The 13,841-nt window shown below is 36.3% G+C and overlaps 1 protein-coding gene across 1 annotated transcript in view; it reads left to right on the top strand.

Annotated features, from left to right (window-relative positions):
* LOC134586032 (calpain-13-like) overlaps positions 1-13,841 on the top strand; it is a 127,891-nt gene that overhangs the window by 97,363 nt on the left and 16,687 nt on the right. Inside the window, exons 17-21 of the mRNA XM_063441536.1 lie at positions 1,824-1,886; positions 2,728-2,785; positions 4,980-5,050; positions 11,529-11,597; positions 12,355-12,433. Coding sequence (XP_063297606.1) covers positions 1,824-1,886; positions 2,728-2,785; positions 4,980-5,050; positions 11,529-11,597; positions 12,355-12,433 — 340 coding nt within the window. The remainder of the gene's footprint in view (positions 1-1,823; positions 1,887-2,727; positions 2,786-4,979; positions 5,051-11,528; positions 11,598-12,354; positions 12,434-13,841) is intronic.

Below are 13,841 nucleotides of genomic sequence, written 5' to 3'. Positions count from 1 at the left end.
GCTCCGATTAACAGACATTCAGAGTTACTCGGTACAGACAAGCTCAGATGACCAGACATTCAGAGTTACTCGGTACAGACAAGGCTCAGATTAACAGACATTCAGAGTTACTCGGTACAGACAAGGCTCAGATTAACAGACATTCAGAGTTACTCGGTACAGACAAGGCTCAGATTAACAGACATTCTGAGTTACTCGGTACAGACAAGGCTCAGATTAACAGACATTCAGAGTTACTCGGTACAGACAAGGCTCAGATTAACAGACATTCAGAGTTACTCGGTACAGACAAGGCTCAGATTAACAGACATTCAGAGTTGGTACAGACAAGGCTCAGATTAACAGACATTCAGAGTTACTCAGTACAGACAAGGCTCAGATTAACAGACATTCAGAGTTACTCGGTACAGACAAGGCTCAGATTAACAGACATTCAGAGTTGGTACAGACAAGGCTCAGATTAACAGACATTCAGAGTTACTCAGTACAGACAAGGCTCCCTCCTCGGGAATATTGGATCACGTAATGTAACTGTGTCTGCCAGCACTGCGATCACTGTGACAGCATAGTTTGATGCCGCACTAGTTAATTAGCACTACAGTCCCTGTATGACAGTCTATTCTTCCCCCTCAATTATCCATGCCACTCAAACAAAGCTTTGTATGTCTAATTCTTTTCGTTTTCACATAACCATTGTCAAGTTTTTCTTCAAGCTTTGTCTGATAATCCCGACACAATATTTTAACTCACAAAATGCATATACTGCATAGATGTCCTAAGACAAACTGAACACAACTGATACCACTTTCAAACCTGTTAACTGCCCGATTCTAACCTCTTCATAATCCCCCCTGATACTATAAAACACACACCCCAACTGCACCCGATTTTCAAAACTTCAACTTAACATCAGACTCAAACCCTAAAACTCACACCCCAAGTCTATCAAATCACCAGACCTCCCAGATGTCATATTTTTGGCAGGACAGTCCCTATTTTGGGGTCCTGACACATCGTCCTGATTTAGGTATATGGTGTCAAAAGGGAACTGTCATCATTAGACACACTTGGGCTGTGCAGTGGGCACTAAGTCCATGCAGAGATCTCTGTATGTAGGTAGGGAACTAGACGTGTATGTCTAACATGTCCCTTCAGTGGGTGGACACCCCACTTTCTATATGGGTGTTGCATTACTTGTGATGTCCCCTAAAGGCCAGCCCACCTGTGCTAATTCCATACCTCTCCATAGTGGTATCTATCAACAGCACAATTCTGCCAAAGGTGGTATCCTACTTTCAAACATATTTATTAACTGAAAAGTCCAATCCTCCAATACCATGATCCCTGCTACGCAACTACCTAGATAAGGGTTAAGTAGATACAAGTGTACTTTCACTCTGATTTTAAAAATACACATTTCTGTAGCTAAAATGCAGAATGGTTTTATGTGCCAGCATTTACAGAATTGATAGGATTATTGGCAGCAATAAGATATGTTACAGCCCTAAAATCTACCATGTATTAACTCAGGATATTTTGAAATGTATTAGTAAGTAAGACTGCACTCACGTTATGTAATAGGATGGATGGAGAGACGCAGGTTATTTGGACAGAATACCCATTAGGTTCACCGTACGGCATCACTGAATTAAGATTATCGCATTATGGTACGTGGGCCACCAGAATAAACATCTGATCCCGATTACTTTTACTTTTCAGAGTTCTAAACTGACATCCAACATTCCAAACTCACTTCTTGTTTTAAATATCACCAACTTATGCCTTAATAAAAAAATTTTTAAATATAACTTCTTTTTTTTCAGGCTGTTCTCAAACGCTATCAAGATTTTAATTATGAAAACATTTTCTATCGTTATGCCAACCAGGTAATATTATCACAAACGATTCAATTTGCCAGATCCGTTCATTCTGTCTCCCTGCTTTATGTAAAAACAAATATTACCGTTTAGTAATTAAAAATGAGCCATTAATAACTCTGTTACTCACGTCACAGACAAACTAACTGAACTCCAGTGAGATATAAAGTTTCAGATAACGTTGCCTTGATGATATTAAGAAGATGCTGTTTTTAACCCCTTCTCAAGTGATCCTTCCCTACATTGTGTATGACAGGGTGATGTTTAAACACAATCAGCGTTATTTACTAATGTGAGAATTGTCAGGAACTCCAAATTTAGGGCCTGGAGAATTTCTTTAAGTCATCCATGCTTGTAGATGATCTACTTTGGCCTTAAAATTTAAATTCACTTTGCATTCACTTTCAATTGCTGACAAGTTTCACTCTAGTAAATAACCCTGACTGTCTTCTCCTTCACTTCATCGCAAGGTGGGGGATGGGTTTACATTCCGTCCCTCTGCATTGTGCAGAGAGATTGTAAAAGGTCATCGTCTGTCCTTTACTGCACACAAGCCCCAGTGACTCACAAAGCAGGAAGCACACTATGCCGCAACGAAGGATGGTTCTTGTAGCGCAGTAAGGACTTGGGTAAATGTGTGCCATAAATGCCACAGGACTAATGAAGTTAAAGGCATTTAGGTTGAATGTTAATTATTATAGCATATTGAAAAGATAATATGTAAAGTTATATGTCCTTATGAATAAGATAAAGTGTTTTTTATGTGACTGCCTGAATCTAGCAGAACCTTTATCTCATTTATTTTGATCTTCGGTCAAAAAACGTACATTGTCTGTTTACTTCTTTGTAGAGATCGGAGATGTATGCCGAAGATCTACAAAAGCTTCTCAATGATGTCATTATCACAGGTACGTTTGGATTCTTTCGATGGTGCGTTAATTCATGGAATAGCTAGTCGGAGTGCTTCCCCAAGTTGTTGTTTTTTCCCAAGCTGCCCATTTTTGCTTAAGTTTAGCTTTTTGTCAGCCCAACACAAGCTGTGGATCACTAGCCGGCAAAATGAAGCTTCGCTACTGACACAAAAATCTAAAGTCTCCGTAAAATTACTCATTAGAAACCCATAGAAACAATCATTCCATTTACTTAATGTCATCACATTATTTTTGCAGGTAGGGAAATGCACATATTTCTGATGAAAATCGTACAGTTACAGGAACAATGTAAAAGATTACTCAAACTTATATTCAATGGAGGGCAGACTCTCACGGGAAAATCGTCAGGAGTGCCAGAAATAAGAGATATATTATATAAATGACCACATTGGACACTTTTAATGCAATAAGTTCTTTATAATCCCCACAAACTCCACATTTTAATTAGCTACTTTGTATTCTAGATACGGATTTATTTCATTTCATATCCTGCCTTGTTCCAATGTAATATGCTATCTTATCCCCTTCAAAATCCTGTTTTTATATAGCCCCCATCCCAATTTGACATACCCCCCATATTCACATTTTATATACTCCCCTTTATCCCCATTTGATACAATTCCCCATATTATTAACATTTTGTATGCAGACCAATATCCTCATGAAATAGACAATTGTGTAACAAAAAACAAAAAAAAATCTTCTGTGTTTTAATTTGGAGTTTTGAGTGTGATTTCCTGGAATTTGACAGTCACTCGGGTATGAGTTACCCCTCCAATGTTTTACATTTTAGGATTAAGGAGACAGGGACACTGTATCCATACAACTTAGATGAGAATCTATACCAGAAACCATGAGGGAGAATGTTATTGGCTTCCATGGTTTTTGCCCTCTGCTCACAATAGCATCTCGGTTAATTCTAATACATCTTATTGTAGCCCCATACTATGATCTACTGGGGCCTAGGTCACAGTGCTAGCTTCATCGGTGGCCAAGATAATGGACATTCTATGCAGCTACAGATATAGAACTTTGACGTAGAAAGGTCACTTTCAGGATTCCAAAGTGTGACATCAAATAATCAGTGGGGGCTCATCCATAGGAACACGCATCACCAGTTTCGGAATAAATAAATGGAAAAATTGATAAGAACCGGTGCAGTTTTTTTTTCTTTTGACGTTACCTTGAAAATGTATTTTAAAAATGTAAACTTATGTCTTCAAGTGTGCATTGAAAAAGAAAAATTGTATCTGTCGCTTTAGTGGTTACATTGTTCCACCCCGATCTTATTCCTAATATCTATATATTTTATTTTGCTTTTACAAATACTGATTCCCCACTATACAGTCTGTAGCAGCTTTTTTTGATCCAGAACCTCATTATACTCGTTTGATGTATTGTGCAGTGTTACATGCATGCTTTATACAAAACCTAAAAAAGAACAGGTTCTATAATAGTATACATTACAATGAAAGAAAACCAGCAGGTACTCTAATATTATACACGAAAAGAAAAGTAAAACTTAAACAAACCACGAGCTATTATCATTTTATAGTTTGTATAATTTAAATTTTATATGGGAACGTCATACAAGATTTATAAAAAATATATTATTTCTTTTTCCAATAAATATTCATAATCCCACTCATTCTTTCTCTGATTAGACCATATTTTCTGGGGAGAATGTAATATATAAAAAACAGAGATAAGTTAAAATCTAAATTCTCGCTTTCTGTTCCGCTAGCTTCCGACACGTTCTTTTCTTTAGTAACCCTGTCAAATATCTCGCTGGGAACACTGAGCAGTGAAAACTAATATCTTTGAAGAAAGTTAGCTTTTATCCATTCCTAGAGAAATCTGAGTGACAGATAATTTATTGATTAACCCCTTGCAAGCACGACATCTGTGCAACTTCAAAATGCCTAATATCACTTCTCCTGACTGATCAAAGATGATTACATTTTCGTACAAATTCAGAGGGTACCTACTTATTCTATTAGCTCTGTGGCAGATTAAAGGAGGAAGCGAGTGCAAATCCTTACATCTGCAAATAATTTTAATGAAATCGCACTTGATACCCAGTAAGCTAAGTGACAGCTCGCAATATGTGCTGGATAATCATTACAACTTGCTGCATTACAGTAATTATTTTTTGCATTCTAATTTGCAGATCAAACCTTCGTTGCTGACAGGGGAGATTTCACCTTGGATGCCTGTAGAGGGATTTTAATATTGATGGATGTATCTTTCTGAGCTAAACCTTTTCTGAGTGTCTGGCTAGCTCTCTACCTTTGTTCTTAGTACATTTTCTCAAACTTGTAAAACTAATAGAGTACGTGAGGGCAAATAAGAGAAACATTAGTGAAATCACACAATTGCTGCAGAATATAACATAAATATTGTATCCCTTGGATTCCATCATGGAGAGTAAAAACGAGATAGTGTTTGAGCATTGTCAATAATAGATCATCTTTTGTAAAACCATACATTTAAAAAGTATATTTTTGATCCAGAAAATAAAGAGATTTTTTTTTTCTGAGAAGAAAATGACATGATATGATATATTTAAATGGGATTTAATGACTGAATTCCATAAGCAACTCACATGCTACAGAGCACTCGTCTGCTCACATGTTATAGCTAATTTAGAGAGTCAGATTCCTACTCCTGGCTTTCCTTGCATTCTACATTGAATATATGATGTATACTTATAATTTATTTTTACTGAAATATTTGCTCCCGATTTAGTACATCATTCCTCTTTATGTTTATGCGGGTCTGAAACTAGTAGTAACACCATATGACCCTTTCCTCCTAACTCACATAACTACCTCTGTTGTGGAAGCCCACCTCCACTATGATACCATATTACTTTAATCTCACACACATAATCGATTGGCTGGTGAGGGGTTACTGACATTCTCTCATATATCGATTTTTAAAATATTTTTTTATTTTTTTTATTTCTAAATCTGTTTCTAAGCTATATTGGTAAAATTATCCAGATGGTTTTCCAGTTTGGAATGTTGGCCTAAGCCTTGTAAACATCTCTGTTAATCATGAATTAATTTGGTTATTTAACATATCATTTAGCATTCTACTGTGAAATTATTATTGAAATAATTCACACCCACTTATAAAAATATACAGAGTAAAAAGGATATACCACCTATTGCAGATATAAATATGGTGGTTACATCTGTAAAACAAATGAGACATACATAGTGTTTTCCATATAGGTAAAAACAAACAATTGTATCATATGAGGATTGAACTCACAAGGATGGAGCCTCTTAGGCTCTATGTACTTCGCTCTCGGGTGCCTATTCAGGCTTTCGATAATTTTCAGTTGAAGACCCAGACTCCACGAATTCAAGAGTAAATAAGGGTTTATTAATTGATAAAATATTATATTAAAATATTAATAATATAGGACAAAAATAGGCAGATATATGTATAAAATACAGCGTGGTATGGTACTGCAATAATGGCCAAAATTAAAAGCAGCAAAGCACCACAGCATATACACAAAATAACAATACCGCCAAATGAAAGTCCCAGTAAAAAGTCCAGTAAAGTGCAAACGCGTTTCAGCCCTAGATAGGGCCTTCCTCAGTGCTAAATTCCTGGAGAACCTTCAGGACTTAAGTAGCCCCCTTGATAAGTCCAACTGCATCCAGCTGTGCTTCAGAAATCCCGCCAGCCATATCACTTCCGGTTTTGGGGGAATTTTTTTTTTTTTTATTTTTTTTTTAAATTTAAAAAACATGTGACTTCCGGTTGGATGCAGTCATGTGATGTATTTGTGTTCCACCATGCGTTCCACACTCGGGCATGGTGGAATTGACTACAGAAAGTGTTCATATTGAAAGAGGGCATTTGCCCAAACAAATAATACAATAATATAGTAGAATAAATAAACAATTTGAGTAAGCTGTGAATAAATAAATCGGAATAGAAATATAAAATACAAAATATTTTTTAATATAGGTACATATAAAACATCTTATATAAAATAGAAGAAATGTAACTCAGGGGGATGTGGAAGGGAGAGGAAACGTCCTAGAAGAAAAGATATTAATATAAAAATGTAAATATAATATTTAAAAAATATATAAAATATTATATTATAAAAAATGGACTAACTCAAAATCTATGTTGAGACCTTTAGGGCACATAGTGTCCAAAGTGAAAATCCATTTACCCTCTAACTTACTAAGTTCTCGGACATTATCCTCTCCTCTCCAATTCATCCGCTTCTTCCCAATAACCATAAAACTTAAGAGAGAAGTGTCACCATTATGAAATTCAATAAAATGTGCTGACACACTATGTTTAGTGTATCCCCTCCGTATGTTCCCCATGTGCTCCATAATGCGAGTTTTTAGGCTTCTAGTGGTCATGCCGACATACTGGAGCCCACAGGGACACCAGAGGAGATACACCACATTAGTGGAGTGGCATGTGACAACATCACGTATTTTAAAACTAGTTCCTGTAACATTGGATTTAAACGTGCTCTGTGTATCTTTCTTAAAAGTAGTATTCTTGCACGGTAAGCACATTTTACATGGATAAAAACCTGGTCTTTGGTTAAAAACATTCTTGTCTCCCTGTTTGCAATTAATAAAGCTTTTAACCAAGTGATCTTTAATATTTTTAGCCCCTTTAAAAATAACCTTCGGTTTCTCACCTATGATATCTTTAAGATCCCCATCCGTTTTTAAAATATGCCAGTGTTTATTCACTATGTGTTTAATTTGTTTAGAGTTGATATTATAATCCAAAATTAAAGGTACATACTCTTTATCCCTACTTATAGTATCTTTCTTTGGTTTAGGTTTTAATACCTCAACTCTATCCATGTTCTTCACTTGTTGAATCTGTTCTTTCAGGACTGTAGGATCATAATGTTTCTCTTTAAAAAATGACGTCAATGTGTTTGCTTGGTTATCAAATTGATGGGGATCTGTACAGTTCCTCAGCATTCTTATATATTGTCCTTTTGGCATGTTGTTGATCCAAGGGGCATAATGGCAACTGGTTGTGTCAATGTAACTATTGACGTCAACCAGTTTAAAAAACGTTTTGGTTTTAATACAAGAATCCTCTATATAGATAACCAGGTCTAAAAAATTTACATGGGAGGTACTATATTCACTGGTGAGAGTGATATTTCTAGAATTGTTATTTAAAAATTGAAAAAATGAAGTAAGGTGCTGTTCTCCCCCCCTCCAAATAAAAAAAATATCATCTATGTACCTGCGATAGAGGACCAAGTTCGCACTCCAAGGTACATCCTCTGAGAGGAAAGATTCCTCCCAGAAGGACATAAACAAATTTGCATAACCCGGTGCGAACTTGGTCCCCATCGCAGTCCCAATCAGTTGTAAAAAATAAGAACCCTCAAACCAAAAGAAATTATTCTGTAAAATGAGTAAAATGCCCTCTATAATAAAATCTCTTTGGGTTTCTGGAACTAAACTATCTGATAAAAAGTGTCTAACTGAGTCACATCCTAGGTCATGTTTAATAATAGTATACAAACTATTAACATCGCAAGTTACTAATATGTGACCCTCCTCCCATGTTATATTTTGTAACTCTCTGATGAGATGGGAGGAGTCCTTAAGATAGGTAGGACGTGAAGTGACTATAGGTTGTAACAATCTGTCTATGTATTCAGACAGTCGACTCAATAGGGAATTAACCCCAGCCACTATCGGTCTGCCTGGTGGATTAACCTTATCTTTATAAGGTTAATCCACCAGGCAGACTGATAGTGAAACAACCTATAGTATTTTTTTTATTTGGAGGGGGGGAGAACAGCACCTTACTTCATTTTTTCAATTTTTAAATAACAATTCTAGAAATATCACTCTCACCAGTGAATATAGTACCTCCCATGTAAATTTTTTAGACCTGGTTATCTATATAGAGGATTCTTGTATTAAAACCAAAACGTTTTTTAAACTGGTTGACGTCAATAGTTACATTGACACAACCAGTTGCCATTATGCCCCTTGGATCAACAACATGCCAAAAGGACAATATATAAGAATGCTGAGGAACTGTACAGATCCCCATCAATTTGATAACCAAGCAAACACATTGACGTCATTTTTTAAAGAGAAACATTATGATCCTACAGTCCTGAAAGAACAGATTCAACAAGTGAAGAACATGGATAGAGTTGAGGTATTAAAACCTAAACCAAAGAAAGATACTATAAGTAGGGATAAAGAGTATGTACCTTTAATTTTGGATTATAATATCAACTCTAAACAAATTAAACACATAGTGAATAAACACTGGCATATTTTAAAAACGGATGGGGATCTTAAACATATCATAGGTGAGAAACCGAAGGTTATTTTTAAAGGGGCTAAAAATATTAAAGATCACTTGGTTAAAAGCTTTATTAATTGCAAACAGGGAGACAAGAATGTTTTTAACCAAAGACCAGGTTTTTATCCATGTAAAATGTGCTTACCGTGCAAGAATACTACTTTTAAGAAAGATACACAGAGCACGTTTAAATCCAATGTTACAGGAACTAGTTTTAAAATACGTGATGTTGTCACATGCCACTCCACTAATGTGGTGTATCTCCTCTGGTGTCCCTGTGGGCTCCAGTATGTCGGCATGACCACTAGAAGCCTAAAAACTCGCATTATGGAGCACATGGGGAACATACGGAGGGGATACACTAAACATAGTGTGTCAGCACATTTTATTGAATTTCATAATGGTGACACTTCTCTCTTAAGTTTTATGGTTATTGGGAAGAAGCGGATGAATTGGAGAGGAGAGGATAATGTCCGAGAACTTAGTAAGTTAGAGGGTAAATGGATTTTCACTTTGGACACTATGTGCCCTAAAGGTCTCAACATAGATTTTGAGTTAGTCCATTTTTTATAATATAATATTTTATATATTTTTTAAATATTATATTTACATTTTTATATTAATATCTTTTCTTCTAGGACGTTTCCTCTCCCTTCCACATCCCCCTGAGTTACATTTCTTCTATTTTATATATGATGTTTTATATGTACCTATATTAACAAATATTTTGTATTTTATATTTCTATTCCGATTTATTTATTCACAGCTTACTCAATTTGTTTATTTATTCTACTATATTATTGTATTATTTGTTTGGGCAAATGCCCTCTTTCAATATGAACACTTTCTGTAGTCAATTCCACCATGCCCGAGTGTGGAACGCATGGTGGAACACAAATACATCACATGACTGCATCCAACCGGAAGTCACATGTTTTTTAAATTAAAAAAAAAAAAAAAAAAATTTTTTCCCAAAACCGGAAGTGGTATGGCTGGCGGGATTTCTGAAGCACAGCTGGATGCAGTTGGACTTATCAAGGGGGCTACTTAAGTCCTGAAGGTTCTCCAGGAATTTAGCACTGAGGAAGGCCCTATCTAGGGCTGAAACGCGTTTGCACTTTACTGGACTTTTTACTGGGACTTTCATTTGGCGGTATTGTTATTTTGTGTATATGCTGTGGTGCTTTGCTGCTTTTAATTTTGGCCATTATTGCAGTACCATACCACGCTGTATTTTATACATATATCTGCCTATTTTTGTCCTATATTATTAATATTTTAATATAATATTTTATCAATTAATAAACCCTTATTTACTCTTGAATTCGTGGAGTCTGGGTCTTCAACTGAAAATTATTGAAAGCCTGAATAGGCACCCGAGAGCGAAGTACATAGAGCCTAAGAGGCTCCATCCTTGTGAGTTCAATCCTCATATGATACAATTGTTTGTTTTTACCTATATGGAAAACACTATGTATGTATCATTTGTTTTACAGATGTAACCACCATATTTATATCTGCAATAGGTGGTATATCCTTTTTACTCTGTATATTTTTCTAAGTGGGTGTGAATTATTTTAATTGTTTCACTTTACCTTTAGGTGTTAAGGGATTACACCTTTCTGTCACACTTACTTTTATTGTCTATTTTAAGTTGGAAGCGCCTACACAACTATACACCTTGTGTATATTTTGTGTGAAATTATTATTAATATTATTATTATTATTATTTATAAAGCGCTAATAAAGTCCGCAGTGCTGTACAATAGATGGACTAACAGACACGTATTTGTGAGTTGGACGCACAGGAATGGAGGGTGTTGAGGGCCCTGCTCAATGAGCTTACATTCCAGAACAGTGGTTCCAAACCAGTCCTCGAGATACCCCTACTAGTCCATGATTTCGGGATTACTTTTTTTTTTTTTTTTTTTTCTAAAAGACACAACTGGGATACTCCTGAATCCTGGATTGGTAGGGGTGACTTGAGGACTGGTTTGGGAACCACTTTTCTAGAGGGAGTCGGGTAAAGTGACACAAGAGTGGGGTGTATTTCATGTACGTGAAACGTAGATTACTAGAATAGTTTATAATAAAGGCTTATTTTTTTTTTATACGACACAGTTGCAGGAGAGTAAGCAGGTGGGTTACCATGGTGCAGGGAGGGGAAGCTATTAACAGTTTAATTGATATGCCTTCCTAAAGAACTTGAAAAATGACAGTGACACAAACTAAAGTGCTTAATATGATCTATCTTGGTGAACGTTGCATACAAAGTCTATTGATAATGTTATTGTAATGTATGTGCTCCATGTGCGCACGTGTAAGAATCATGAAACACATGTTAATCTGTTGCACTTAACAAAACACCCAGCTTAACGCAAATGGAAGGCTTAGTCTTGACGAATTTGGTCGCCTTTGGAAACGCCTGAATTTGTGCAAAGTATGTGATTTATGTATTATATATATTTTTTTTTGTATGTATATTTATTTTATAAATTTATTTATATTATCTGCCATTTTATTTTAAAAAGTCACGCGCACAGTTTGGCCACGTAACAGTGCTGCCGCCAACCCCATGTGTTAAGGGTTAATACGTGTGTAGGGGTTTATAAAAATACCCCTTTTTGTCTTAGAAATTTTGCCATTTAGCTGAAAGCAGCATGCTGAATTGTTAGTGTTGGACTCATCTTAGAGGGTTTGCCTTGAAATGATACTAAAAACCCTCAGTTATTTAAATAGGGATTTGGGATAGAGCGCAGTTAACTTTTTGTTACACAATGTTGCATATCAGAGACTCATTCCAAATGCAATCCACAGCACTGACTACAAACCTGGATTGTACAGAGCTGATACTTTACACTTCCTTATAGTACATGGGTAAAACGGTTCCTATATGTCAACACATTAGGCGATTACTAAAGTAAGAATTCATAGGGAAATTACATTGAATTTCAAATTTAATGAGTAACCGAAGTGGAAGCAATAACTGATTTGGAGAATTTCCCCTAAATTTGAAATTTACTCTGAATTCTCATCTTAGTAAATAACCCTAATTATATCATTGACATGCTGTGAGGTGGAATATAGGAGACCTCTTATTAAGTTAAACAAATGGCGCTCAGAATGGTGAAGGATCCTGTCGTTTGCAATGTGCGCGTTTTCATTATTTAGTGTTTTCACTCTTTCTTTAACTCTAGGATCTATTCAGGTCCATTGATGTCAATCAAACAGGGTTCATTGATGCTTTCGGTTTAAAAAAAGCAGTTCAAGAAACAGGTATCTCAAATTCTTCTTATTATTATTATTATTATTATTATTATTATTGGTATTATTATTATTATTATTATTGGTATTTATATAGCGCCATCTTATTCCACAGCGCTTTACAATATTATGAAAAGGGGGAATTTAACAAAACATTAGACCGTTACAAGATGTTAGATGCAGTGTGTAGGTTAGGTTACAGTTAGTTATACTGGGTGGGTTTATATTAATAAAGGGACACTCCAGGCTCCCACACACGTTAGATGCACTGTGTAGGTTAGGTTACAGTTAGTTATACAGGGTGGGTTTATATTATTAAAGGGACACTGCAGGTTCCCACACACGTTAGGTGCACTGTGCAGGTTAGGTTACAGTTAGTTATACTGGGTGGGTTTATATTATTAATAATATAAACCCACCCAGTATAACTGTAACCTAGCCTACACAGTGCATCTAACGTGTGTGGGAGCCTGCAGTGTCCCTTTAATAATATAAACCCACCCAGTATAACTAACTGTAACCTAACCTACACAGTGCACCTATCGTGTGTGGGAGCCTTGAGTGTCCCTTTAGTAATATAAACCCACACAGTATAACTAACTGTAACCTAACCTACACAGTGCACCTATCGTGTGTGGGAGCCTAGAGTGTCCCTTTAATAATATAAACCCACCCAGTATAACTAACTGTAACCTAACCTACACAGTGCACCTAACGTGTGTGGGAGCCTGGAGTGTCCCTTTAATAATATAAACCCACCCAGTATAACTAACTGTAACCTAACCTACACAGTGCATCTAACATGTGTGGGAACCTGCAGTGTCCCTTTAATAATATAAACCCACCCTGTATAACTAACTGTAACCTAACCTACACAGTGCACCTAATGTGTGTGGGAGCCTGGAGTGTCCCTTTAATAATATAAACCCACCCAGTATAACTGTAACCTAGCCTACACACTGCATCTAACGTGTGTGGGAGCCTTGAGTGTCCCTTTAGTAATATAAACCCACGCAGTATAACTAACTGTAACCTCATTTACACAGTGCATCTAACGTGTGTGGGAACCTGGAGTGTCCCTTTAAAGGAACACTCCAGGCTCCCACACACATTAGATGCACGGTGTAGGTTAGGTTACAGCTAGTTATACTGGGTGGGTTTATATTATTAAAGGGACACTCCAGGCTCCCACACACATTAGATGCACTGTGTAGCTTAGGTTACAGTTAGTTGTACTGGGTGGGTTTATATTATTAAATGGACACTCCAGGCTCCCACACACGTTAGGTGCACTGTGTAGGTTAGGTTACAGTTATACTGGGTGGGTTTATATTAGTATAGAGACACTCCAGGCCCCCACACACGTTAGGTGCACTATGTAGGTTAGGTTACAATTAGTTATACTGGGTGGGTTTATATT

This window comes from Pelobates fuscus, chromosome 2, assembly GCF_036172605.1.
Source record: "Pelobates fuscus isolate aPelFus1 chromosome 2, aPelFus1.pri, whole genome shotgun sequence".
In the NCBI taxonomy this organism is placed as follows: Eukaryota; Metazoa; Chordata; class Amphibia; order Anura; family Pelobatidae; genus Pelobates; species Pelobates fuscus.
This window is presented reverse-complemented; position numbering and strand designations above follow the sequence as displayed.